The sequence below is a fragment of the Fukomys damarensis genome, unplaced genomic scaffold (assembly GCF_012274545.1).
Source record: "Fukomys damarensis isolate Sample0158 unplaced genomic scaffold, DMR_v1.0_HiC HiC_scaffold_35, whole genome shotgun sequence".
Taxonomy (NCBI): Eukaryota; Metazoa; Chordata; class Mammalia; order Rodentia; family Bathyergidae; genus Fukomys; species Fukomys damarensis.
The window spans coordinates 1,069,325-1,097,313 of NW_022900947.1; the positions used below are offsets into that span (position 1 = coordinate 1,069,325).

The window sequence follows — 27,989 nt, forward strand, 5'->3', positions numbered from 1 at the left end:
GGGCTACATAGTGAGTTCCAGGTCAGTCTCAACTATATAGTGAGACCCTGTCTCGAAAAACAAAACAAAACAAAAAAGTATTTTTTTACATAGCAGGTTACACATGGTCAGGCCGTAAGATGGAAAATGGCTCCCTTGCCAGTCCCCGGGACCCTGGTGATAGCCATCCCCAAGAGGCCGCTTTTAGAAATACACAGTGCCCTCCATGTTCACAAAGTCCAGACTGCTCTTCCACAAGGATGGTCCCGAATCCCTGAGTAAGAGGGGTGTGCATGGGGGGGAGAGTGGTGAGGGGATGCACGCAGTTCTTGGAACCCTTTGAAGGCCGGTGCAAAATACAGGCAGTGTCAGCCAACACAAGCCCCACTTCCTTCCGATGGATCTAGTCCCACACCGCACTGAGGAGCAGCAGCAGCAGTAAGTTAAGGTCAGTGCAGCAACACAATGAGAGGAAAGCTCCCTAAAACTTCCGGAACCTCCCACCACTGCCACCAAGCCCTGTGATACCTGGAGGCAGAGGCCAGCCCTGAGGTGATGCTGCACACCTGCAGGGTCGACAGTACTTGGCCCAGCCACCAAGGGCAAGGTCAAGAGCAGGACTTGGCAACAGGCCTGTGGGGACACACACTGGGTATTACAGGCCTGTCCTCAGCAGCAAGTATACTCCAACAGCTGGGGCTGGGATGCTAAGGAAGGCTGGGCTGATGGCATTGCAGCGCTAGACAGGTGTCCTCCCCAGAGGATGGAAATGTGGCCAGCCTCGTGCAGGAGTGTACAACCTCATTCCTACTTGGTCAAGTTCTGCCCTAAGCGGCAAGAAGCTTCAAGTAAGTGAGGAGGTTCTCCTGCCCTGTGCTTGCAGCCACCCCTGGCCCCGTTCCTATGTCTTCCACAGTCCTATGTCTTGAGTCCCCACAGGACACTCCTGCTGGTGATCAAGGCCCCGAGGGACCACCTGCCTGCCACCAAGGAGAAAGGCCCTGGCCACTCCCCAGGGAGCTGTGGACCTGGGGTGTTGGTGGCCTGGCTGAGAGCCTGTGGGGAGGCCACCGTCCACGTGACCCTTCCTCCCTCTTGGCCACCAGCTGCGGCACCTGGAGAGAACCAGTTGGTCCCCAGGATAGGGGTGAGGCCGTGGGGGGACCCACCTGTTCCCGCAGCCTGGTGGGTTCACCTCAGAAGCCACACGGGCCATGTGGAGCTGGCGGGGGATGGGGGCCCGGGGCCTGACTGGGCAGGAAGGCAGCGTTGCATCATCCAGTGTGGAACACCTCACGCCCAGGCTTGAGGGCCCCAGTCCAGACTTCTGTCAGATGCTACTCAAGAGTTAGGCAGACTGTCATGAAAATTAATGAATGAATTAGGTGCAGATCTAAAGTAAATCAAGAAAGAGTTCCAGTAGACACCACGGGATCCATGAATGACACTGGTGTGCTGTCGGGAGAGGCACGGAATGGCCAAGGACACTGGCCTAGCAAACACGTGCACGGACAGACACTGACATGGACAGTTCAGACGCAGAGTCCGTGGACTGAGCAGAGGGGCGATTCCAGAGCCAGGGGCTGTTGTTTGTGATGTCCACAGTGCGGCACATCTGGGTGGCTCTGCCCGGCACCAGCTGCACACGTCCTCACCTTCCTCGGGATGGTGGGTACACAGGGGAGCGCGTTCCTGCCCAGCCTGGCCGAGCAAGCCACCTCTGAGCCACTCAGCACCACACCACGGTGTGGGTCCAGCCACGGTTCCCGGAGGCTCCTAGGAATCCAGACTGGGTCTTTGTGGAATGATGAAAATTAAAATTACTTGATTACAGAAGTTTCTGATTTATTCCAGACCAAATATTAGGATCACCACAGAATCACCTCAAAGCGGTCACTCTCACGTCATTCCCACCATGACGGGGCGGCAGGCAAAGGCATGACAGGGCCACAGGCCTAGTTCTTCACCTCTGCCGCCTCCTTCTCAGCCTTCTCCTTGGCCTTCTCCTTTTCCCCCACCTTCTCTTCCTTCTCCAGTGTGGCCACGATCTCAGCCACCTGGCTGGTGGAGATGTGTATGTCTTCTTTGTCTACCAGCTCAATCACCTGCACAGAGGAGGGAGGCCATGCAGTGACTGTGGTCCTTCTACAGCCCAGCAAGGTGGAGCACTGCCCCTTCCCTGGGGCCACAGACATTAAGCAAGGCTGCCAGACCCAAGTCCTCGCCCCAGTGCCACGGTGCGGCCTATATGTGGCCTCCCCAGGGTAGAGTGTTGGGGGTGGGGGGGGCTGGACCGAGGAGGGGAGAGAGGTGCTGGGGACAGGAACCTGATGGCACCCTGCTTTCAGTGGAATGAAAGACATGAGTCAGTCTTTGTGGTCATGTCTGGAACTCCACTAAATTTCCAGGCCCGCTAGGGCCACAGGGGCAGTTTCTCTCCAGGACTATAAATGATTCAGGAAGGGCTGAGGTGCAGGAGGTTGGGTACAGATGCCCCAGGCAGGCTGCATCCTTCCAGGCCTTGCAAACTATCCTGAATCCCAGTGGCTGCACATGGGAGCCTGGTCCTCCTGTCACCTTCAGGCCTCAGGTGAGAAGCCCTGCAGGTGACTCATTCCATCCCATGCCCAACTGCCTGCCACGAGGGTCCGTGAGCAACAAACGACAGGTAGGATGGGCCTGGGGCACAGCTGCTTCTGCCTCCCAGGCTAGGGACCGAGGCAGAAGCAGGTGGCCTGCACCAGAGGGCACTCTCAGGACACTGCTGGCCATGTGTGGGAGAGAGTGCTGCGATACTAGGACGCTGGGCCACAGCTGTGACCCTGGCAGCAGAGAAAGAAAAGCAGGCTATGGCGGGACCCGGCTGGCTCCCATACCAGCACCTTTACACGCTGACGACCTCTTCCTTCCTGTGTGGCTTTGGATGAGAGCACAGGCCTGGAGGACACCAACAGAGGCCACGAGGTGCCCGCAACCCGCCAACTTGGCCCTCCCAGACCCACCTTGACCAGGTCGTCGATGTTGACCTTGCCATCCTTATTTTCATCCAGTGCAGAGGCCAAACTGACCAGCTTGTTTTCTGGAATGTGCTTGATTTGTTTCATGGCACTGATGAGCTCCGTGACACTGATGACGTTCTCCCTAGGGGCACAGCCTGCGTGTGGACTTCTGCACACCTGCAGCTCCTGCCAGTCACTCTAATCCTGGCAGCCGTGTGAACTTGGCAACCGTCAGATGGCCCATCGTGGAATCCCCTAGCCCGGTCCTGAAGGTGGTGTCCCTCTGAGACACCATGGGAATGGGTACTGCATGTGTGTGCATCCCCCAAGCACAGGGCCTGGGGGTGGAGTGGGCCCTGGTGCCAGCTGACTGTCACACCCTCATGGTGTCACTCTGTCTGCCCAGTGGGCTCTCACTTGAAGGCAGCAACCCCTGCAGCAAGGTGGGACACCCAAGCCACCGAGGAGATGGACAGCCTGGTGGCCAGGCTGCAGAGCAGGAAGAGGCGAGAGCCGGGCAGCTGGAGGAAAGAGATGCTAAAGGGAGCTGCTAGAGGGCAAGGGGAGAAGGGCAGGTGGGGGTGATGGGAACCAGCGCCAGGAGTGAAGGAAAGAAAACTACAAGCACGATGCCACAGGACTCCTCTGGACACGGTCCCTGGTGGGGTGTCAGGCTTAGAAGCCTGGCCACGCACCTGGGAGAAGGGAAGGGCTGAGCTCAGAGCCCAGAAGCCCACTCACCCCACAGCTGCGCCCTCGGCCGGGCCCAGCCTGCCAGCCTGCTGGCCTGCCTCCAGCTGCATGATCAGCCCGTCAATCTGCCCGATCATCTGCTGCACCCGCTTTGTCAGCCTCTTGCTGGCTTTTGATTCCTCCACAAGCTTCTCCTCCCCAGTCTTGGAAAGCTCCTTCTTGATCTCTTGCAAGTCCTAGTGAAATGACTTGAAGTTGTTAAGGAAGTCTGTCTTGAGCAAGGGAAAATCCTACATAAAATGAAAACCAATTCAGCACACTTAGGTGAGGTGCGGCTCAGTAGCAGTACCCCTGCCTTGCTTGCATGAGGCCGTGGGCTCCATCTCCAGCACCACAAAACAAAACAAAACAAAACAAAACAAAGCTGTTAATTCCAAACACAGAAAGCTGCAAAATCTTATTTCTATCCCACAAACTTCCTCTTACTATTGTGAACTCAAGTGATGCTGCAGAGAAAACAACCTATTCTCAATCTCAACTTTCTTCCTATTTGCTAAAGACTAAACAAATGAAGAGCCCATGGATCCCAAGTGTCCTTCTTCCCAGATTTGAGGTCACCCTGCCATGGAGCAAACATCACAGGGAAGGATGGGTAGGCAGCAAGGGGGACAAGATGCCACCTCGCCGGGTAACAAAGTGCAGCTTCCAAGAAAAAGCCACTGGCCAGGCTGCCACAGGGTACCCAGTGATGGCAACACAACTCTCCCGATCTCAGAATGCATCCCATTGCCCAACAGAGCTGCAAACACAGTTCTTTTCAGCAAATTGGAAAATAATATTTGTAACTTGTTTTCTCCCCACTGGGGATCAAATTCAGGTCCTTGAGCTTCTGAGGCAGGTGGTGGAACCACTGAGCTAAATCCCCGGCACATGCAATATTTATAAAAGAGGAAAAGGGGGACTGCGGGCAGGAAAAGCAGGGGGCTCAGTGGAGAGGCCTGCATAGCATACATGTGACCCTTAGGAAGTCACGAACAAAAACAAGACCTCACTTATCAAGGGACCAAACGTCCTCGGAGGCCGTCACGTACTCTGATGCCACAGCTGCATCTTGGTGTCTGCAAGGTCACTCACAGAGAACAGTGGGCACGGCCACACATCGGTGCCGAGGCTCTGGGGCGAGCTTGCCAACCTGCTTTCTCCCACGTTTCCTGGTATGTCACACATTCTTCTCTGCACGTCTCACTCGTGGCAGCAAAGCCCACACCCACCTCGCTGTAGTCCTGGACGTCCTCCTTCAGCAGCTCCAGCTCCTCCTTCTCCTTGGTCAGCGACTTCTTCTGCTCCTTCAACTTGGAGCAGGCATCGCTCAGAACATCGATTTCCTCCTTAGTTATTTCCTCTTCCTGGGGTTGGGGGGACAGAAGCAAACAAGTCTAAGCCAAAGGGAACCGTCGGCTTCTCTGCTGGTGCTGTAGACAAGCACTGGGGTCAGAGCCCCAAGGGAGACGGGGCCAAGCCTGCCTGCACCAAGCACCCATGTCCAAGGTGTCATGGGGGAGGTCCGGTGGGGGCCTGGGGGTCCCCACCCACAGTCACCCACAGTCAGGACAGTGACAGCCACCCCAGGCAACAGGGCTCTGCCAGCTGTGCCTCAGGCAGCCTGGACTCCAGAAGCAGAGTTCTCCCAGTGTGCGCTTCCTACAGGGTGAGTGTGGGCCCTGCAGGGCAGAGGAGCCCGGCCACAGCTTGCCTGTCCGCTCGCCTCAGCATGTTTGCCTGGTTTCTCATTTCCAGTGATTACAACTCAATCTGTTGGGAACATCTGGGTCTGAGCATGGGGGAAGCACCTAGGGGTGGATCAGCCTGTCAGGCTTTTTGGGGAGCTGTCTCAGTGGCTCCTGACATATCCTCAGCCGTGCCTGACTGAGGTGCTCCCACTTTCTTCCCAATGGGGCCGCGGATCAGAACCAGGTCCAGAACCTGCACCAGCAAGCATGCTACCTCTGAGTGAGTGCCCAGCCCACAGCCCTTCTCTTTTGCTACAGAGGGGCCAGGATCTAATGTTTGCTAGACAAGTGCTTTACAGCCTGCCACAGCCCCGGCCGTCCAGTGTGGGCTACCCCAACAGCCTGCACAGTGCCTTCCACCTCACTGATGGCCAGCGTGTGGGGTGCTCTGGTGCTTACTCGCCATCTGCACACCTTCTCTGCCCATTTCTACAACCACATCCTCCCCATTTATGAAGCTGAGAGTGGGGAAGTAGCCCAGACGCACAGTCTCTTGTCAGGTCTATGCTTTACCAACACTTCCTCCTTGCTGGTAGCCTGTTTTCATTTTCACAAGTGTTTCTGGAAGCAAAGTTTTCAACATTTGAAACCAATATACTCTTTTTTTCCCCCCAGTACCAGGGATCGAACTCAGGACCTGGTGCTTGCAAGGCAAGTGAACTTTTGTTATTTTTTAAAGACAGAGTCCCACCATGTAGCCCAGGCTGGCCTCAAACTTGGAGCGATCCTCCTGCCTCCTGAATGCTGGGATCACAGGTGTGTGCCACCACACCTGGCTTTATTTTTCTGTTTTATTGGCCATGTTTTCATGCTGTTTAAGAAACCTATGACAAGCCTAAGGTCACTAAAATTTTCTACTGTTTTCCCCTAGGAGTTTTTATGATGCTGAGTTAATTTTCACACACTGAGTTATAGAGATCGAGGTTCACTTTCTTACACACAGCTACCCAGTTGTCCCACACTCAGGAAAAGGCCATGCCTCCTGACCCCTCCGTGTACTCATTTCTGTACCCTCTTCAACTTGCTCGGGCTCCCTGCCTGCCTCACAGTAGTGCCCTTCCAGCCCTATCACACATCTTGCTAAGTGCAGCTAGATAAAAAGCTCTCGCTTTAGTCACTTCCTAAGGGTCATCTTGGCTCTCACATCCTCTGCATTTCCATATAAATTTTAGAATAAATTTTATGGTGGGGCACACCTATAATCCCAGCACTCAGGAGGCTAAGGCAGGAGGATCGTCACAAGTTCAAGGCCAGCCTAGACTACACCATTGAGTTCAAGGCCAGCTAGAACTGTACTATAGTGAGAACTTGTCTCAAAAAAAATTTTTTTTGCAGGGGTCGGGGATTTAGCTCAGTGGCTCCACGCCTGCCTCGCAAGCACAAGTTTGGTCCCTGGTACCAGAAAAAAAAAAAAAAAAAAAAGTAACTTTTTCAATTTCAACAATAATAGCAACAATAAATAAATAAATAAAAACTTTTGTGGTTTTGTCGGACTGGAGGAAATCTACAGGTCAGTTCAAGGTGTAGATGGTGCCTCACATCTGTAATCCCAACACTCTGGGAGCCTGAGGCAGGAGGATCTCAAACCGAAGCCCAGTCCAGCCAAGATAGCAAACATTGTCTCATGATAAAAAAAATTCTGGGCTGGGGATTTGACTCAGTGTTTCCACCCGCTGCCTCACAAGCAAGCGCAAAGACCAGAGTTTGATCCCGGTACCCCACCCAAAAAAAATAAAAACAAAGCAATAAATAAATAAATAAATAAAATTTAAAAGGCTAAGGCTGTAGCTCAGTGCAAAAGCCTTGAGTTCAGTCCCCAGGATCACCCAAAACCAAAAATACATATAGTTAGCCAGGGATTTAGCTCAGTGGTTCCACTCCTGCCTTGCAAGGGCAAGGACGAGTTCAATCCCCTGTACCAAAAAAAAAAAAAAAAAGACAAAAATACATATAGATCAGTTCGAGGAGAATTAATGTGGCAACTACACTGAATCTTACACTGAGGACTATGGCACATCTCACCATCCACATTTTTAGCTGATCTCACAACACTGTCACTTTCAGATGCTGAGGTGGAAAGGGTGGGTGTCAACTTGGACCAGCGTCGGGAGCAATTCTACATAGTTTTTGGAAAAAATCATCATTAAGGCCAGTTTTCCTGTCTACAAGCCAACTACTGGCACATCGAGACATAACTCTATCTTCGCCTCCAGTCACAATTAAGACTCTAAGGGTCCCAAGATGCTGCGATGCTCCAGGGCAGGACCACACCTGTGGAGACATCCAGGGAGAAACCAAATGTTCATCTGCATAGTTCCTCACTGTTCTAGGACTTCTGCTGCCTGAGTCGTCTGTTACATTTGTTTCTTCCAGTGTACTGAATAAAAGTGTGTCAAGCTCTGGGGCTTTCATCTTTGCCACCCATAGCAGCATTGATCAGACCCAAAGCTCAGCTTCTTCTCAGAGTCTCATTTTTCCTATCTGTCCTGTATAATAAGTTAATCCTCCTTGTGCTGTCCTGGCTCGCAGGAGACTAGGACTTACTGCAGAGGTTCTAGTAAAGTCCCCTTTCCCTGTTTCCTACAGACCCGCTTTTAGGATCTGCCTGGGGCCAGTGCCATACAGTTCTGGGTGTATCTGGGTGGGTTGTGGAGGCATGGCCTGGGGGTCTGTGTCTGGCCCCTTCCTCTCTGGCATTGTTCCTCTGCTCTGTTTCCTGGCCACCATGAATGGCACACCTTGCTCCACTGTGACGGTCCTGCCTTGGAGCCAGCAGGCCACAGACTGAATCCACCAAAACCATGAGCCAAAATTAAAACTCTCCTTCTTTAAGTTGTGGGTGCCAGGTGTTGCATTCAGCAACAGGAACGTGGACTGACACATTTCCCAAATTCACTCAGAGGACACTACTGAAAATGAGAGCTTTTAAGCAGCATGGAGAGAAGCACAGTCGATTCTACAGTCAGATCCCTTGAGAACAAGGACTCCCTGTCTTTCCTGACTTCGACGGGAGCACTGCGGGGCGTGCCCATCTCAGGGTCTGTCAAGCCGACACTGCTGCAGATGCTGAGGTGCCTCTAGTGTGCTCTGCGTTTGGGCTGTCATGCCTGCTCTGGGCAGCATAGGTGACTGGAGGCTGCCGTTCTTGGCATGTTAACATGGCACCTAGAGACTGTCTATTACAATGCTAAGCCAGCTTGTAATCCCAGGACAAACTGCATGTAGCCACAGCTTTTTTCATGCAACAGTGCACCTAGATCTGCTAGTTTGTTGAGAATTCTCAAGTATGTGCACCCAGAGTCCTTGACCCCAGCTGGGACTCAGCAACAGGTGGCCCACGTGAGGGACGTCTGCTTCCTCTCCCGCCTGCAGTTCTGCTCCTTACACCCAATCTTCTGTGCTCTGGGGCCAGATACTCCCATGACCTGGTGCAGTCTGGGACAGGGCTCCCTTCACGAAAGGGTTTTAGCTGTACTTTCAACCCCATGACAAGGAGTGCTTAGACACAGGCCCTGTGTGCAGTGCTGTCCACGTGAGAACTGCAGGACTGGGAGGCTTGGCTTTTCAACACTTTAAAAGATTGTGCGCTAAGACATCTTGGTGACAATTTAGGCCTCAGTTCTAAACCTCCTTCCCCAGCTATGTCCTCAATCGGCAGGAAACTGATCCCACTTATTTCTGAGTCTACCCAGCTGCCCTCACTGCTGAGAGTCCCTCTTCCCCATGAGCTCACGCCTGGCTCTTATGGGGCTCCGCACCCTCCCCGTGGGGCAGGACTCCCAGTTGCACCCTGAGGCCTCCTCACCATGCCCTGCCATCACTTCCTCTCAATCACAGGCCATAGGCCCCGACCCCCTCCCTAGGCCCCATGCCACTGACCTTCAAGCCCTCCAGCACAGGGGCAGTGTCCTTCAGGGCCTCACAGGGCAAGATCACATCAGGCACTTCCAGCTGCGGCTCGGCCGCAGGCTTCTTGAGGGTGATGGCACCCACACCTTCTAGCTCAGCACTCTTCTGAAAGGCGAGAAGCAGTGCAATCACGCCAGCAGCCTTGCTGGGTGCCACATGGCACCACATGCTGAGAGAGGCTCACTCAGCAACAGTGGGACCTACAGACCCACACACACGATGGCTGCACAGCCAGAGGGCAGCAGAGGGCTCGCCTGCCTCTGGTCCTCCCTTAGGACCTTGCAGAGCAGAGACTGGGGCTCAGGTGGGCATGGGGAAGCCCTGGGGGACGCAGCCCCAGGCACACAGGCCCTTGCAGCCTCTCCTGGGGGAGTAGAGGCATGGCTCTGAGAAGGTGGGTGCCACAGCTGGCCTTCTGCATCTGGGCCCATGAAGATGGCCAAGCGTGTTCCCCACTAAGGGTCTCCTGTCACCAGCGCCACCCTGACTACTCCTCAAGACAACACGAGGGACAGTGTTGGCCATGGCACTGCTTACCGCTGCCTCCACCTCCACAGCCCGCTGCAGCTCCTTCTCGCGGTGCTCCTGCTGGATGGCCGCCTCCTCCTGCAGCGTGGCCTCTAACTTGGCCTTGTTGTCCACCTGCTCGCCTTCCACCTCAGCTGCTTTTACCTGGGCCTCCTTGGCCTACAGAGGAGGGGTGCCTGGAAGTGAACCCACAGCCCCTGCCCCTGTGTCACCATCTGCTTCACACAGGGGACAGAGCAGTCTTGGGATACTGCAAATGCAGGCTGCAGACCTGTTTTCTCAGGTGACACACACAGGGCAGGGCTGCCAGACTGGAGCTGGTCTCCAGTGCTGGGGACTGTTGCTGTGAGCAGCTGGCTGGGACAAGGAGCAGGGCAGTGGGGAGGAAAGTGTGCCAGTCCCCCACTCCCAAAAGGGGCAGTCCAAGAGTCTCCTGCTGACACATACCACAATCTCTGGGAGGGTCTGGAGTGTAGACTTGAGCTGGTCAGCAGGTGAGAGAGTGTCGGGGAGATACATGGCCCGAGACAGCACGAGCAGCGATGTGGGCACCTCCTGGTGCAGGTGCAGGTCCAACCACTGCAACCAAAGACAGGCTCCTAACATTCTGCCTGCCACCCGACCCCATTGGTCACCTCCCAGGGCCTGGGGCGTTCTGCCTGGAGCTTCTGCTGTAGCTCTGGTTTGCTAAGGAAGGAGGAGTCTGGTGGCAACAAGCCAAGTAGAACCTAGCAGATGGATTCATGAGGGCACTTAACAACTTCACAGAGGCGTTTCCACCTGCTGCTCTCTCTTGGGAACAATAACCACCGTGGTACACTGGACCTTTGGCTCCCGTGCCAGGCTGCCACAGCCCTGACAGCTGGCAGCACGACTTCCCTTCACCAATTCTCCACACTCACTGCCACAGGCCAGGCGCGTGCCAGGCTGCTTTAGCAACACCAAGACAATTTCAAACACAAAAACAATGACCACGTTTGGACATGAGCTGAACATAGGGCAAAGGATGAGAACCAGTGCTCAGAACACGGTAAAAATGTAGAGCCAAGGGGATCACAGAGGGAGATGTGGATGGCTCAGCCTGCTCTCCCCACCATACTGCAGCCCCACACAACGTGCAGCCTGGTAAGGCACATCATGGCCCCTGCTCAGGTGGCTCTGTGCAGCTGGGCTTGAAGAAGACCGGACAGCTGGGGATGGCAGGCCCTGCCAGGGGCTGCTGAAGACAGAGACAGAGGAAGGTAAGGGTGCAAAGGCTCCTCTCGAGAAATGCAGCCGTCTCAGAAGAAGTGGGATTCGCACATCCTAGACTACATCCGGAGGATACAGGGGAAATTGAAGGGCAGAAGCCAGTGCCCAGGCACCTGCTCAGAGGTTCCCATGCCAGGCTGCAGAACAGAAGTGAGCTCCTGGTGCCCAGACCTTCCCAACCCAGCCACAGACACTGTCAAGGTGCAAGTGGACCCACCCTCACCTGCCCTCAGGTAACCAGAGACAACCACAGCAAAAGGCCACCACAGTGAGAATAGGCACACTGCACACGAGAATGCTCCAGGGTGAGTTGAGACACCCCTAAAATGGCCCAGGTGTCCCGACAGCCCCAGGTCCTCACTACCCTACCTGCCAGCCTGGACTTGGCAAAGCTTCTGGGAGTCTTTGAGGTCTCCTCCCTCCCTCCCTCTTTCTCTCTTTCTTTCTTTTGGCGATGCTGGGATGGAACTCAGGGCCTCCGCTGTGCTGGGCAAGCACTCACCACAGAGCAACACACTTGGCCTTGGCAGCATTTCCCACACAGGCCAGCACCAGTCTGGGTATAGTGGGTGGGCCACACACCTGCTTCAGCTGGCTCCGCAGCCGGTCCTCAGTGACGCCAAGAGCCCGCATGCCCCGCACCCGGCATGCCGCCTGCAGCTCTTTGACATTCAGGCTATCCACCCCTTCCTCAGCGATCAGCTACAATGGAAGAAGCCAGTTACACTCGGCAAGGCCAGCAGAGGTAGGTATGCTGATCTTACCACACCAGCAACCAAATTTCAAATCAGAAGCCCTTTCCAGGTAGCTGGGTGTGGTGGCGCATGCCTGTAATCCCAGCACTCGGGAGGCTGAGGCAGGAGGATCACCTCGAGTTCAAGGCAAGCCTGGGCTACACAGTGAGTTCAGGGCCAGCCTGAACTATAAAGGAGACCCTGCCTCAAAAAAAAACAAAAAAGAAGCCCTTTCCTAATGAGCTCTGCCAAGCAAAGGACAGAGCATCAGCCAGAGATTACATGCATGGGAGCACCATGTGGACCCCACAAGCATGGATGATTTCCATGCACCAGTTAGAAGTCGGGTGGTAAGAACAGAGAAAGCAGAGGTGAAGAAGTGGGGAAAGCTGGCATGGCCTGTGTGGCACAAAGCTCACCTTGTCATCGGCCTTTATGGACCGCAGCCGCATAGTGAGCTGAAAGCGCAGGAAGTTGTTGGTGCCGATGGATTGCAACTCCAGCAGCTTGCACAGCGCCACCAGCTGCGGCCGTGTGAGGTTGTCCAGGGTCAGCTCATCCTCGAACAGCTTGGAAAAGCGCATGATTTCCTCATTGCTGGGCCTCTCCCCCGTCTCACGGATCTGCAGAAGCAGCCCGGGGCTGGCTCACCCTGTGGTCAGCAAGCAGGTTCTCCAGCCCTGCTCCTGGCCTGGCCCCTCCCTGCGCTCTTCCAGGACCGGCACCCCCATCATGGAGGGCAGGGCCGTGTCAGCCTGCAGCTCCCTCCTGGGGCTGAGCACAGGGAGTGGGCAGCTAGCTCGAGCCATCCCAGGTGCCCCGAGTTCGACCCAAAAGATGAAGAGAAGAGCAGGGCCTGGTGAGGCCTGACCATGTGGGGCCCCACCCGGCTCAGAGACAACCAGCACCTTCTGGAAGAATGCAGAGAAGTCCTGGGTGGCACTGCCCTTGGCCGCCTTGTTCTTCAGTGCCATCTCCTCGATGGTGTCCTGGAGAAACTTGGCTAGCTCCAGCTTGACCCGCAACTCCTTCTTCAGCCTCTCTTCCTGCAACGGTGAGGCACTGTGCTCACCCACCTCACCCCTGACTACCACCCTGCCCGTATATCCACAAGCTGGTCGCTGAACAAGGCCACTGTCATCTAAGAGCAGCACTTTCTGAAACCCTCCCTCCATGCCAGGGCTTTGCTCTTCCCGTCCTTTCCTTTCCTTTCTTTGCCTTCCCCTTCCCTCCTTCCCCTCCCTCCCTCTCTTTCTTTCTAACAGTAATGGCAATTGAACCCAGGGCCTTTGCACTAAGCTACATCCTCAGACGTTTTTATTTTTCAATACCAGGGATTGAACTCAGGACTTTGCACGTGCAGTGCTACTGAGCTACATCCCTGGCCCAGAACATTTTTTATTTTTTATTTTGAGACAGGATCTGGGCCCCACAGGCTGGGCCCTACTTGCAATCCTCCTGCGTCAGCCTCCCAGAGTGCTGAGAGTATAGGCCTCTACCACCACACACAGTTCTCTCATGGCTTTTAATAATACAGGACTTATGTGCAAGGAGTGGTGGTGCAGGGCTACACAGTGAATTCAAGGCCAGCCTGGACTAAATAGTGAGATGCGGTCTCAAAATAACAACATAACAATAACAATTAAGTGTGACTAGAGCAGGGGCTGGCAAACCTGTCCCACTGGAGATGGACAGGGAAGCTTCTGGGCCACAAAGCTGCCATCAGACACAACTGCTCAACTTGCCTGGGCGGAGGCCTGCTCCCTTGCTGATGTGGATGCCACCCCTGAAACACCAGGTGCAGCTCAGGCAAGGACTGAGAGATTCCTTGGGGACACACTGGTGGCCAGGCCACCTCACCTTGATGGACTGCGTTTCAAACGTGGACGGCAGCATGTTGGGAAAGAGCTTCACAGCCACAGGCAGCAGGAACTCCATGAAGGGCACCACCACGAAGACCAGGAAGGGCACGAGGCGGAAGAGGTCAGCACAGATGCGAAGAAACTGGAGAGAGACGGGCTATGTCAGGGGACCTTGCTATCATCGCTTAAGGCACAGCCACAGTGGGACCCAAACTCTAAGTTCCAAAACCACACAGCACACACCTCCTACAACCCATTTCTTTCTCAAGGGTCAAGACCACATGCAGTACCCATCCAGGTGAGGTGGTGTATGCCTGCGATCCCAGCACTCTGGGAGACTGAGGCTGGAGGATCCCAAGTTCAAGCCCAGCCTGGGCAGGGCAAGTAAACAACTTAGACTGTCGCAAAATACAAAGGGGCTGGGTATGCAGGTCCCACATCCAATCCCCAGCACCTCAGCATCTTGCACCTGCTACACCATTTGGCCTTCAGCAGAATAAGCCAGAAACAGAGCACAAATCTAGCAGGACTCCTCCTATGGAAAAGCCTCAAGCCCGCAGATCCAGGAAGAGGAAGCCCGCCAAAGGCTGGACAGCAAGGTCCTCGCTTGCTTGCTCACTCAGCAGGGCTGCCTTACTCCAGCAGAGCCTAGCACCTGCCAAGAGCAGTCCCTACACCGGGATTCATGGCCCAACTGCCACTGTTCAGTGCGACCCACTCAGATAACGTCCATATGACTTTTCTAAGTTCTCACATGGTTGTCCACTGATTTCATGGTGACTATCTTAGTAAGAGACACTTTTTAGTGACCTTTAGTGAATTTTACGAGCAACGCAGTGAGAATGTCTCAAAAAATGTTTTTAAAAAAAGGATGAGGATACAGTTCAGTGCAAAGACCTTGGTTTTGGCTTCTGGTACCAAGAAAAAGAGTCAGTTTCTATAACTACCAGGACAAATTGACAGTTTGTTCAATCCAAATTACCTGAGACCTCAAACCAAGGAAACACTGGCCCTGAGAGCTGATGGGGCCTCAGCCTGCACCTGGCCAGTCCTGCCTGGCCTTGCTTGGCTGCTCTGACTGTGCGTTTTCCTTTAGGTCTCACTTTCTGCAGTGCAAAAGCAAAGATGGGCTGAGAGCAGCCGGGGGAAGGCGAGGGGCACAGAGCCCCTCCTGGCAGTGGAGGCTCTACCCCAGCCCTTCTCTATTTATCTAGCGTGTTTTAGATTACTATAACCCTAAAATACCCCACCATGAATAGTCTTCTTAAATCTGGTCAGGGTGGCATACTACCTGGGAGGCTGAGGCAAGAGGATCACAAGTTCAAGGCGAGTGTGGGCAATTTGGCAAGACTGGATTTTTGCTTTTTTTTGGTTGCGGGGGAGACAGGGTCTGACTATGTAGTTAAAACTGACCTAGAATTCACTATGTAGCCAAGGCTGGTCTCGAACTCACAGCAATCCTGCTGCCTCAGCCTCCCAAGCGCTGGGATTACAGGCGTGCACCACCACACCCAGCTCCTTGCTTTGTTTTTTGAGACAGTGTTTCACTATGCAGTTCAGGCTGGCCTCTAACTTGAGGGGGATCCTCCTGCCAGAGTTTCTCAAGTGTGGCATCGCCACACCCAGTTAGACTCTGTTTAAAATATAAAGTATAAAGGGCTGGGAGTGTAGCTTACAACAGAGTACTCCTTGCTTCAATCCCCAGTACTACAATAAAGTAGAAGTTATGGTAAAGAAATGAATAATAGTGAGTGTAGGCTTACACAAAAGTAACAGAAGCCCCAGGAGCCAGAAGCAATGAGGTGCTGAGGGAGGAGCAGACCCCAGGACTGCATTCTGGGTCACCAGATCTGGCAGCATCCGCAGGGCCAACATAGTAGGAAGTGGCTGGGCACCTGCGGGGGCCTGGAGGTGAAACACCCTGGAGACTGGAGACAGAGAAGGTGTGCACCACTCACCACCAGGGGAAGTGCCAGAAGAGAGACAGCTAAGCTCAGAGGGAAAGGGAGTGTGTTCAGAGTTGCTGAAGATGAAAGAGGAGGAATTAAAGACAAAAACAAAAAACAAAACACAAGAAGCGCAAGGTCCAGAGTTCAATCTCAGTACCAAAAAAAAAAGACCCTACCAGAAAGGCTAAAATAAACCAGTTTAAAATGGAGCTGGGTATGGTACCTGCTATCCCAGTACTCGCGAGGCAGAGGCAGGAGGATTGCGTCTACCTAATGAGCCAGGCTGAACTATAAAGTGAGACCCTGTCTCAAAAAACAAACAAACAAACAAACAAACAAACAAAACAATCAGAATTTATGAAGGGAAAAAGACACTAACCAAGAAAAACCTAGGATGAGCGTGTAGCTCAGTGGTAGACAGTGCAGCCCAGGTTCAATCCTCAGAACCACTAGAGGTAGATGGATAGATGGACAGACAGGCAGATAGAAAAAGCAAACCTCAGCAGATGCATCAAACAGACTACTTCAGCTAAAAAAGAACAAGCAAAATGCAAAGAAAGCATCTTCTCAGCTGCAGCCCTGAGACAAAAGAATTATCTTTTTTTGCTCTGTTTTGTTCATGAGCTGGGTCTCACTGTGTTGCTCAGGCTGGCCATGAATTGTTCTCTTCAAGTAATCTTCCTGCCTCAGCCTCCTGAGTGTCTGGGACCACAGGCACCAACTGAGAAGACCACAAAACCACACTGATTTAAGAGAACCCTTTTCAGACGAGATCAGGCACATTCACAGTGGTACGGCCACAGACAAGAGGAGCCTTTTCAGAGCCTGAAGACAGCAAGAGTGGGTGCAGCAAATGCCAATGAGGTGATCCCACAGCCCCAGTGCACGGATCCCACACAGTGAAAAGACTCCCCCAGGGGGACACATGAGCTCTGAACAGAGCTGGAGGCAGCAACACAGAAGAGGCAGACAGGCCTGGGAGCCAGCTCCTTGGGTGGCGGAGGCTGGCCAGCACCTTCCTGAGATGGATGCTGTCTTGCAACACAGTGGAAAGACTAAGGACCTAGCTCCGGGAAGAGCACTTGCCCAGACCGCATAGGCCTGGGCTCCATCCCCAGTAACAGAAGAAACAAAGGCACGTTGGGCGCCAGCAGCCACACAGGTGGGCTCTCAAGGAGCAGCACCAGTGTGCCTGGGCAGAAGGGAGCCCAGCGTCAGCAGGCAGATTGGCGCTGTTCTTACGGGCTGTTAGGTTAAGACGAGTGTTCCCCACAGGCCCCTGTGCTCAGAGGGGGCTCTGGAAGGGGACTGGACACACTATTCTCCTGAGAGCTCAAGGTGGGACGAGGGGATGCTGGGGTGTGGTCTGGAAGGGTGTGTCCCTAGCCCCACTCCACCCTGCTTCTCCGCCCCTCTTCTACCTCACCTCTGCCATAGACCCTGTTACTTGGGACTGAGCCAAGCAAAACTTTCCTCCTTCAAGCTATGGGCACTGGGTATTTCATCCATGTGACAAGAAAGTGACTAACACAGGCTTTGCTAAGTTTATGAACAGAAGCAAAGAGCAAACCCTAGCAGTGCTTTCCAGAGACCCCATTACCTGCCTACGCTCCCGGCGGGTCAGCGTGTGGCCATGCAGGATGCGCCAGAGCATGCGCGCAGCAATCTTGGTGTCGATCCACAGCAGACGGAAGCCATGGTAGTAGTGCTTGAGCTCGTCCAGCACCCTCTGCCCCAGCGATTTCTTCACGGCCACCGGGGCTGCTGGGCTATACACAGGGCCACCCTCCTCCAGCTTTTTGTTCTTGTCCTTCAGGGACTTGAGAGACTTCTCTACCACGGAGTCATCGCTGAGAGGGGGCGACGAGTGCCAGCCACGCACAGGAAGGTACAGGGGCCCCCGGACAAGCACACCCTCTGCAGCGGGAGTCCATGGTGCTCCTGCCACCACACACAGGCTCTCAGGCCTTAGTGTCCAGGGGCCACAGGGCTTGGCTCTGAGGCACAGGTACAAAGGGTGGGCAGGAGCACAGTAGCCAGAGGGGACAGTCCTTGAGAAAGGAAAAGGGACAATCATGAGAAGCCAGCACACCAACAGGGACATCAAGCCACACACCACAGAGCGTCACAACCACACAAACAACCCCAGCTGATGCCTGATACACAGGAACCCAAATGACATGTGGCTGGGTTGGGCTGCCCTGAATCACCCCTAGCCAGCCTCAAAGTCCCCAGAGAGACAGCAACATATGGACATGCACATGTGCCAAAGCCTGAGCCAGGAACGTGACCAACCTGTGGGTAAACCTGGCGTGGGGAGAGCAGTGGACTGCTTGGGGACCTGGGAAAATGGGGTGCAGAATACATCACCTGTCCAGTCCTGAGATCCTCTCCCTCCACAGGTAACACTCAGAGCTGAAGGTCCCAGGGCCAGGGGCAAACCAACAGAGACTAGGCTGCTCCACGGGCCCACCTGCCCAGCTTGGCCCCCATGCCCAATGCTGTCTCCGCTGTGTACTCACAGACTTTGTTACACAATGCAAATGCCACAAGGGGCACTGAAGTCCCAGCTCCTCTGCCCACACTGCAGCTTCCCTGTAGAAGCTAGAGGAGCAGCCACAGCAGCCTGGCCGGAGACCAGAGTTTGGAGCTCCTGGGCCCCATGAGGAGCAGGATGCCTGTCGTCACCAAGACTAAAGGGACACACACGTGGCTGTCCAGGGCTGTGACCTCCTGCTTGCCCCCTGCCACCCAGAGACTGCTCCAGCAATCTCCACGCCGGCCTCCAGCACCCTGTAGGTTGAGTATCCACACACAGCCTCTCCGCTGGCCACCCACAGGACACAAGAGGGCCTGAGCCCTGCCAAGCACCTCCAGGTGGCTCCTCTCCACTCCCTGGCTTCCATGTAGCCCTGACAAGCTAATTGGACCTGTGCCTGGGCCATTCCTTCTATGTCAGCCTATATCCAACCCAGGATGCTGTGTGCAACTACCACATAGGCAGGCGCCTGTCAGGAGGGCCAGGCAGGGCCACAGGCGGATCCATGGGACAGTGGACAGCAGCTCACCCAGGCCGGGGCATGCAGGTGGTCCCAAGAGGAGCAAGGGCACAGAGGCTAAACTACAGGCCCCATACCAGCTCCTCTGCTACCTGGAGGGTCCAGCTTCAGAGGGCAAGGGACTAGGCACCAGAAGAGGGTGGGGAGAGCAGAGCCACAAATGTGTGCATCCTCCTCAGTGTGTCTATGTGTGTTGCTCTGTGTGTGTGTGTGACCGCTCCCTCAACATGTCCTGACCATGCCCCTGGGCATGTCCATCGTTCTAAAGCCACTGTCCCACCCACCCAACATCTGTCCACTGTCAATTCTTGGGCATGGGATGGGCCTTGAACCCACCCTTCCCTAAGTCCCAGTGTCCCTGAAGGTCAGGCCACCTACAACACGGCACACTACCCTCAAGCTCAGAGCGCCACTGGGCCACTTGTGCTGAGGAGCAAGGGCCATGTTCTTGCCTTCTGTGTGCACCTATGCCTCGCCTTCAAGTGTGGGTGACGGGAGTGCCACATGTGGCACAAGTAGCACTCCCACCTCCATTAAGATGATTTATCCAACTCTGCATCCCTTTATGGCAGGGAAGAGCCTGGTTTCCACAAAAGGAAATGATGGTCAGCTGTCACAGAGGCAAAACAAGCATTGCATAAAGTCAACAGGCAAAACAAAGACCTGAAAACAGACCAAGTGGACAGGCATGGTGTCACCTTCCCATAATCCCAGAGGCTGAGACACAGGGACCTCAAACTCAAGCCCACCATAGCAACTCAGGGAGACCCTGTCACAGAATAGTAAAACGGCTGTGATGTGGCTCAGTGCGAAGGCCCTGGCTTCATTCCCCAGTAACACACACACGCACCCCACAGAACTCCCCCCCAAAAAAACAAAAAGCAGACAATGCAGAGAAGCACATGCTATCCAGTGAGGGTCGGGCAGCCCCACAGTCCCAGCTGTCTTCAAGTTCATCCGAGTGCTTATTGTCACCAATAATCTCACTAAAAATGTTTAACTATTTTCAAAAGGCAGAAAAGTATGCAATTCTTTTACCAGTGCCCACCAACACAAAATCAGTCCAGTTGCTTCTGGCTCTCAATCTGCAGCAGGGACAGAATCCAGATCTGGGAAAGCCAGGCCACCTTCCCTCTGCTCCATCACCTGACTTCTTCCTGCTTTTCCTTTCTTTTTGTTTGTTACTGGGGTTTGAGCCTAGTACCTTCCTATTGAGCTGCATCCCAGCCCTTTTGATTTTTTGAGACAAGGTCTTGTTCAGTTGCTTATGCTGGGCTTGTACTTACATGCTCCTGCCTCAGCCTCCCAGAGTGCTGGGATTATAGGTGTGTACCTCCACACCTGGCTTCCTGCCTTAGTTTTGTTTTTGTTTTCTGCTACATCACCTGAAAGTGGGGGAAAATCCATTTAGCAAAAACAACAAAACAAAACAAAAAAATACATTCCTGCCAGGCAGTTAAGCTGGCTACATGAAGATGCTTAAGTACAACTGTGAAGCTGTTTACTTGAGGATGCTGACACCTGTGGCCACCTGGACATCCTGTTGTCACCTCAAGACAAAGAAAAGTAAACAGTGCTTGCTAAAAGGAGCCTCACCACATCAGCTGCATGGCTCCAGGGAGGGACACAGAGTGGAGACCTGCCCTCCTGCCACTTCCAACTCCTGATGCTTGCCAACACACTGCGAATGCCACAGGTACAAACACCTGCAGGAGGCTCCCCAGGGCACAGCTCCCCAGGCAGCTCCAAAACTGCTGCCACAGGCTGCCACAGACAGGCACAAGCAGCCCAGTGACCCCAGGTTGAGTCAAGGACACCAACCAGATGCCACCCTGTTCTCAATGGATGTGATGCCCATGGGGCCCAAGCTGTCCCAGCAGCAAGAGACAGCAACAGGAGGGTCAGCTCCTGCCACCAAGAGGCAGGGTCTGGATATGTGAGACAATATTCTCCTTGGGGACCAAGGTGGCACAATCCCACAGCAGGTGTGAAAGCAGAGAAGCTGGAGGACCTGAGAGACTCAGTTACCATGCCCAGCACCTAGACCAGCAGTTCCAAGCTCAGACACACTGAGCACCGGCCACAGGCCTGCCACATCCTCAGCAGTCCCCAACACTGCACCGTCTCACCCACACACACACATGGCTGGCTACCCTGTTCCACAGCCTCCCTGCTCAGCAGAGCTGGGCACTGTCCATATCCTTTACTCCATGATAAATAAGATCAAAAGCTTTGAGAACACATCTGTGATTTGTCTCCAATCAAAAACACTCCACTGGGGGCTGGGGATTTACCTCAAAAGTGCAAGGTCCTGAGTTCAATCCCTGGGGGATGAGGGGAGACAGGGACAGAACACTCCACTGTCAGAGGCCTGGACCCTTTCAACTGAAGATCACAGTGGCCCTGAAATAACTTAAAGCATGATACTGATGGCTACCACTCACAGCAACATTATGACTCAAGATTTCTTACATGGTGCAGCCGAAATAAAACATAAAAAAATGTTTGAGTCTCATCCGTAAGTATTGATATAGCCAAGTGTAATAGTATCTGCCACACTCTGGGAGGCTGAGACAGGAAGGTTACAAGTTTGAACCCAGCCCAGGCAACTTACTGGCTTAGTGAGGCCCTATCTCAAAATTTAAGGTATATGAGTTCACCAAAACAGCTTTACCATTCTCGTTGTTTATAATATTCAAGATTCTGAACTTGTAAAAAAAACATATACTGGGCCAGGGATTTAGCTCAGAGGTTTGGTGGCCTGCTTTGCAGGTACCAGGGAGTTCAATCCTCGGTACCAAAAAAAAAAAAAAAAAAAAAAAAAAAAAAAAAAGTATACTAATAAAAGCACAGCTTTTATGTTTTATTTTTAAGTACCAGCAATCAAACTCGGGACCTTGTGCTTACAAGGTAGGCAGTGGCACCACTGAGCTAAATCCCCAGACCTTTAATCTTCTAACAGAAACCTAAAATGCTAAAAAGGTGCGCAACAAATCCAACATCCACTCCTAATAAGAACACTTTAGGGCCGGGGATTTGGCTCAGTGGTTCTGCTGCCTGCCTTGACAAGGGCCCAAGTTCGATCCCCGGTACAACAAAACAAAACAAAACAAAACAAAACAAACACTTTAAAGCTGGGCATGGTGGTACATGCCTGTAATCCCAGCAGTCAGCAGGCTGAGGCAGGAGGACTGCCATGAGTTCAAGGCCAACCTGGGATCTATAGTGAGTTCAAGGGTGGCCTACACTACATAGTGAGACCCTGCAAAAATAAATCAATAAAAGGGACAAGGAACAGGGATTTAGCCCAGTGGTTTCACCGCCTGCTTCACAAGCACAAGGACCTAAGTTCGATCCCTGGTACCAAAAAATAAATTAATTAATTTAATTTAATGAAAGGGATGAGTAGGGAACTGGGGGTACTGTTCAGTGGTAGAGCACCCTGGGTTCAATTCTACTACTGCAAAAAATGATTTTAAAAGTCAGGGGCTGGGCATGGTGGATTGGGTACTTAGCATGAGTGGAGGCCCAGGGTTCCATTCTCAGCACATGTGCGTGTGTGCGCACACGCGCACACCTGGAAAGACCAGGTAAAATTTCACAAGTCACTATTCCCAAGTGGCTTGGTGGACTTAGCAATAATAGTCACAATCCCAGAGTGTACAATTGGAAGACCACTCAAGAATTCAGAGGAAAGCCCAGAAACATGGTTCGAACCCGGTCTCCCAAGAAGGCTAGGACAGAGCTAGGGAAATGGTGGACAGCACAAGCTAGCACCAGAAAGGCCCTTGCCTGGGGCATAGGCACCCTGCCCTGCGGTGGGTTCATGCAGGTGAAGTGCCCCACAGGCCAGCTCCTCACCCACATCAGGGTCAAACTTCCCGTGGGGCCTCATTCGGCACAGCACCCAGTAGCTCAACCCACCACAGATCTGCAGTCCCTTCAGAGTAAAATCTAGACAGCAGCAGTGAGGTGCTCAGGGCACACAAGCCTGCGCCCCATCGGCACAGAGCCTTCCAGACAGCCTGGACTGAAATCCCATCCAGGGCTCAGAGCAGGAGCCGGGGCAGAACAGACTGGCCAGCTGTCTATCTAACCACGCGCTGCGTGGGAGCAGTGACCCTACACTGCCCTCCACAGGGGTGTGACCCTCCACATCACAAAGCCACGTATGCCTGGCTCCTCACCCAGCAGCCATAACACAGAAAGCAAACCTCACTCATAGTTTGTATTTTAGGGAGTTAAATCTGTCTCAGGAAGCCCCGCTGGATACATTTTATAGCTGAGATGAGACAGTTTAACAGCCTTTAATGAACATGAAAAGTCACAAACTTCACAGCTGTGAGGAGTGGAGGGAAAGGGCATGGGCACCCCACTCCCCCGCACCCCCAGGAAAGGGCCCTGAAGGGAGTGGAGCTGCAGCCAGGAGGGAGGGAGAGTCCCTCGGGACACAGATAAAACCAGGCTGCCACCAGGGGGGAGTGCAGGGGAAGCTAATTAAGTACCTGACAGGGAGTGTGCTGCCCTCCAGGAAGCTCTTTTGCACTGCCCCACTCTGGACAGTCACTGCCTATCAGTCACCTCCTGTCATCCTGGTAGGTGTCCAAGGGAAGATGTGCCCAAAGCCAGACACCCGTGTGGTCATCCCTGCCTGGGCACACTCCTGAAGAACTGAACGCATGCGAGGGTCTGCTCCATGCCCACTCACGGGTTCCCACAGTCAAACAGCCTTGGCATAATCATGCCAAAGGCAGCTGGGGGGAACATGGGAAAGATGGGTCCCCCTAGGCCCACAGCACCACATGGGCTATGATTACAACTGTGCTGGAAACAGACACAAAGAGTAAGGAAAACACACCAAACCACTAGGCGTATGTGTAACTGGTACTAGGTTTAAGAATATTTCTTTTCTTAAAATTGACTAATACAGTAATTACACTTTTCAAAATAACAATGCACAGGTTTAAAAGAAACAAAACAAAGAACAAGAAAGCAGGACTAGCTGTTCCCTGAGTAGCAAGCATCCCCACAAGCTCAGCATCCTCCAGCGGACAGGTGCAAAGGGACAGGTTTACTCACACTCGGCTCATCAACCCCACAGTGCTGGCATCCTTGAGACAAGTTCCATGCCCCAGACTACCTGTGACAGAAAGACAGACACAGTGAATAAAGGGGGCTCCACCAGGTAGCTCTCAAGTCAAGCGAGGGGGGCAGTTCCACATTGGAAGGCTCAGCGCACAGCCTACAAGGGCCTCCTGGTCAGGAAGCAGGATCTGGGGAGCTGGGCAGGCCGAGTCCAGGGACGGCCTGCTGGGTCCGCCCGCTGAAAATCCACCCTGCCAGCTTCAGCTGGCTCTGGTGGGCAGAGACCAAGACACACAGAAGCCCTGAAACAGACAGCACTACAGAATAAGCAATGACCCGGAGCAGCCAGGTGAGGACAACTGGAGAAAATGCCAGGTGGAAGCAGTTGCCTTCAGGACACTGAGGTGCTCCTGGTGCTCTCGCTGACTCACTGTGGTCCCCCTAAGCATGGGGTCAGTTTCCTGGCACCAACAACACTGAGCTGTGCGACAGCTGTAGGGGCGGGGTGAGGCGGGACAGGATGGGCCAGCACAGGCACAGCAGGGCCAGGGTGACATCCCCATGAGGGGCCAGGTGGCCAGGCAGAGGCCAGGCAGGCAAGGAGCCAGCAGAGCAGCAGGCAGAACCCAGAGATGCCATCTGGCCCCAGCCCTGCAGCCAGCGGGGCAGCAGTGAGGACAGCAGAGTCTCACTCTCTGCTGCTGACAGGAAACAACTCTCCCACTTCCATCCACATTTAGGGACTTGCAGCATTAGGGACAGTCTGACTAATAAGTCAGGGGCTGGGATCAGGAGGGCTGGTCACCACCATCCACAATTCATAACATAAAGATGGTGACACACCCCTGTAAATCCAGCACTCTGGGAGGCTGAAGCGGGAGGATGGCAAGTTTAAACCTGGCCTGGGCAGCTCAGTGAGACAAAAAAATTTAAAAACAGCTGAGGATGTAGCTCAGAGGTAAGGCCCAGGATTCAATCCCTGTATTAAAGGGGTATGGGGAGGGGTGTTAGCTACATTCTTATCAGTATCAAGTGTAACAAGTTAAATAAAAGGCCTAGGGAGCACCCTAAGCCTTTTCTGGCCCTTTCTCCACTATGTAGTTGAGACTAACCTGGAACTCACTGTGTAGCCCAGGCTGGTCTCAAACTTACAGCAATCCTCCTGCCTCAGCCTCCCAAGTGCTGGGATTATAGGCGTGCGCCACCATGCCTGGCTTCCTGGCCCTTTCTCCAGGCCAAGAGCGCCAATGCTTTCTCCTGCCTGGCACCCCTACCTGGCCCCCCAGTAAACAGCCTGGGAGGATGCTGAGGCCACTAGGGAAGGGTGTGTTCCTAGGTACCCAGGGCAGTGCCCACACTGCCAGCATTTTTACATGGAGGCTCCCATGACCCCCTCAGTTCTGATAATTTGCTAGAAAGATTCATGGAATCTACTCCACATCACAGTTTATCACAACACAGATGAGCAGCCAGGAGAGGCAAGAGGTGAAGATGGGGTCTCAGGCACCCTAGATCCCTTCCAGAGTCCCCAAGGCAGGGCTGACTCACCTTGAGCCCTCTGCACACCCTCCCCTGCTGGAGACTGGGGACCTGCTCCTCCTCAGGTCTATCTAAGACCCCAGAGCTCTCCTTGGCATGAATTCAAGTACTGTGAGCAACAAAGCCAATCCCGTTGCTCCAGAAATGCCTGTCATTCCAAGGCCTTGGGGCTCAATGCCAGGAACAGGAACAAAGGCCAGATATATTCCTCATTATAACACACCTATTTTTTTTTTTTTTGAACTATGGCTCTTGCCATATAGTTCAGACTGGTCTTGAACTCACCGTGTGGCCCAGACCTCGTGGGCCTCCAGAAGTCTGTGCTTCCCCAGCACAGCCCTCACATGGCCCCACCCTCTCCCTGGCAGCCCCTTTGTGGACTGAGGCATACAACCCGCAGGCCTGACAGCAGCTCCAAAGACTGCCTCGGCCCACACCTGCCCCTTCCTGGTCCTCTGGGCTTCAGGCAGGGGCACTACAGTTGGGCCTCACACTTCTCTCCCACAGAGTCCTCAGAGGCACTCACAGTCCCACTCCTACCACAGAAACTTCCTCCCAGAGAGGACTGTGTAGAAAGGGGAGAAAAGTAACTCAATATCAATGCTGACAAATCTGATGGCAGATTCTTGATAGGCTGTGATGAGAAAGATACTTCACTGTGGCTCAACTCTCCCAAAACCCACGGTTCCCAGTCATAATACAAGACAAATGTCAATAAACACCAATAAAAGGACCCTCCAGTATTATCTGCCTAGTACTCATTGAAACTGTCAGGGTCATGGAAAACTGGGAAAATCTGGGGATCTGCCATGAGAACTAAATGTAACGTGATGTCCCAAATGAGTCCAGGGACAGAGAGAGAACATCAGAAAAAGGTGTGTGTGTGGAATGAAGTAGGGAAGAAGTGGAGGAATCTGAATATAGCTCACTGTGACAAAGAATTGCAGTAAAGTGGGATGCTCCTGAGGGCCTGTGCAGGGTTCAGAGACCTGCTGCCAGGCTGCCCTGAGCTCTGAATTCCCTGTTCATCCCACAGCAAAGCAATGGTCTGACCACTATCTACCCTCTAGTGCCTAATAATAACAGTAGACAACACTCTTGCTCCTGGGAGACCAAAACCATTAAAAAAAAAAAAAGCTATTTTTTTTCTTGAGACGGGGTCTCACTAGGCAGTTTAGGCTGACCTTCGACTCTGTAGCCCAGGCTGGCCTCAAACTCATGGCAATCCTCCCGTGTCGGCGTCCAGAGTGCTGGATTACAGGTGTGCACCCACCATACCTGGCTGAACCAGCTAATTTTTAAACCATAAACATGCCATAGGAATGTGAAATGACGAAGTATTTTATGGCCATCAACAGGTACAAAAAGCTCTCCCAGCAGCACAGGCCTAAAGGCTGCCCTCACCCCACTGGGCACTTCCCCAGCTTGCACTCCTTCCCAGCCAAGACCTCAGTTTTTCCTGGGGTTTCTGTAAACCTGAAGGCTACTGGAAATGGGTTCTGTTTCTTGGGTCTCTCACTCTCACAGAGCAAGCTTTCCCCTTCCCTCAACCTTACAGCAGGACCCAAATCAGAAGGCTCACTGAAGATGCAGCTCCCTCGGCTGAGCTGAGAGTGGGAAAACAGGAAAATCTTCGTGTCCGTATCCCAAGAACAGGGACCCAGGGTCTGTCCTGGCCCAGAGGCCTGTCTCCCGAGTGTGACCAATGGGTATTCCTGCACTCTCCAGCTCTACATCGTCAGGGAGGGCAGTGCCAGGGCTATCCCCGCCCTGTGGAATTTTCCCAAACTCTGTCAGAGACAGTGACCTGGGGCGACCCAGGCAACTAAAGTCACGCCACTGCCTAGCCCAGGCCAGGCCTGACATCACTATGTCGCAGCTCCAAGTAAAAGGAGCAACGGGGAAGGCTGGGACAAGGAGGCGGGGAGATTGGCACTGCGAGTAGGAGTACGGCCGGCCGGGGCATGCCAGGACGGGACAAGCCATCTGGGAGGACGCTGACGCGGACAGAGACGGGATGCGTGGGGAGAGACGCGGGCAGGGAGAAGGACCGGGACATTCAGGAGGAAGATGGGCAAGCGGGAGGACCAGCACAGCGGCGAGGGACCAGGGCATACAGGAGGAACGAGACACGAGCGAGGGACAGTCGCAGCAATGCCCCCTATGCCGTAGCACCGCGGTAGCTACTCGATGTCCCTGGCCCGTGCCCCCTGCACGCTCAAGGGACCCGAGCGCCCTCTGGGGCCCAGTACTGGGGCGGCGCGGGGTAGGCAGCGAGCAGAGCCGCGGCCGCCGACCCAGCCGGAGCTCGGCGACCCTTACCACGCTGGGCGGCGGCGCGGGGCGGCGGGAGGCGGGCGGGTGCCCGGCCGCGACAGCTCCTCAGCAAGATGGACGCCATGCGCCGGCCGCGGCGGCTTCTGGCTGCGGCCTCCTCCTCGCCCTGCTCCGCGGCTCCTCGCCGTCCAGGCAGCGCCTAGGCCCGGCCGCGTGGGAAGGGACGGCAACTTCAGTTTCTGGCAACAGGCTCTCAGTTCAAGGACCCGGCACCGGCGGCGGCCATGTCCGGCCACAGACGTCCGGAGGCAAGGGGCGGGACGGACCGGCTGCTG

At 53.9% G+C, this 27,989-nt stretch overlaps 1 protein-coding gene across 5 annotated transcripts; it reads right to left on the reverse strand.

Annotated features, from left to right (window-relative positions):
- Positions 1–17: 17 nt before the first annotated feature.
- Positions 18–27,982, reverse strand: Letm1 (leucine zipper and EF-hand containing transmembrane protein 1). 5 transcript variants are annotated; one of them, XM_033758792.1, is made up of 14 exons: positions 27,700–27,982; positions 23,833–23,893; positions 17,295–17,745; positions 13,744–13,887; positions 12,792–12,929; positions 12,303–12,452; positions 11,732–11,851; positions 10,346–10,477; positions 9,908–10,057; positions 9,341–9,475; positions 4,943–5,077; positions 3,720–3,907; positions 2,982–3,120; positions 18–2,084 (listed from the first exon to the last, which is right to left on the reverse strand). In XM_033758792.1, exons 1-14 carry the CDS (start codon positions 27,776–27,778, stop codon positions 1,935–1,937), a joined length of 2,172 nt encoding a protein of 723 aa, XP_033614683.1. In that variant the 5' UTR covers positions 27,779–27,982; the 3' UTR covers positions 18–1,934. The 5 variants fall into 5 exon arrangements, with proteins under 5 accessions (XP_033614683.1, XP_010640011.1, XP_010640010.1 ...); XM_010641709.3 differs by having other exon boundaries at positions 9,341–9,472; positions 12,303–12,506; XM_010641708.3 differs by having other exon boundaries at positions 12,303–12,506; positions 27,700–27,981.
- Between the last annotated feature and the right edge of the window lie 7 nt (positions 27,983–27,989).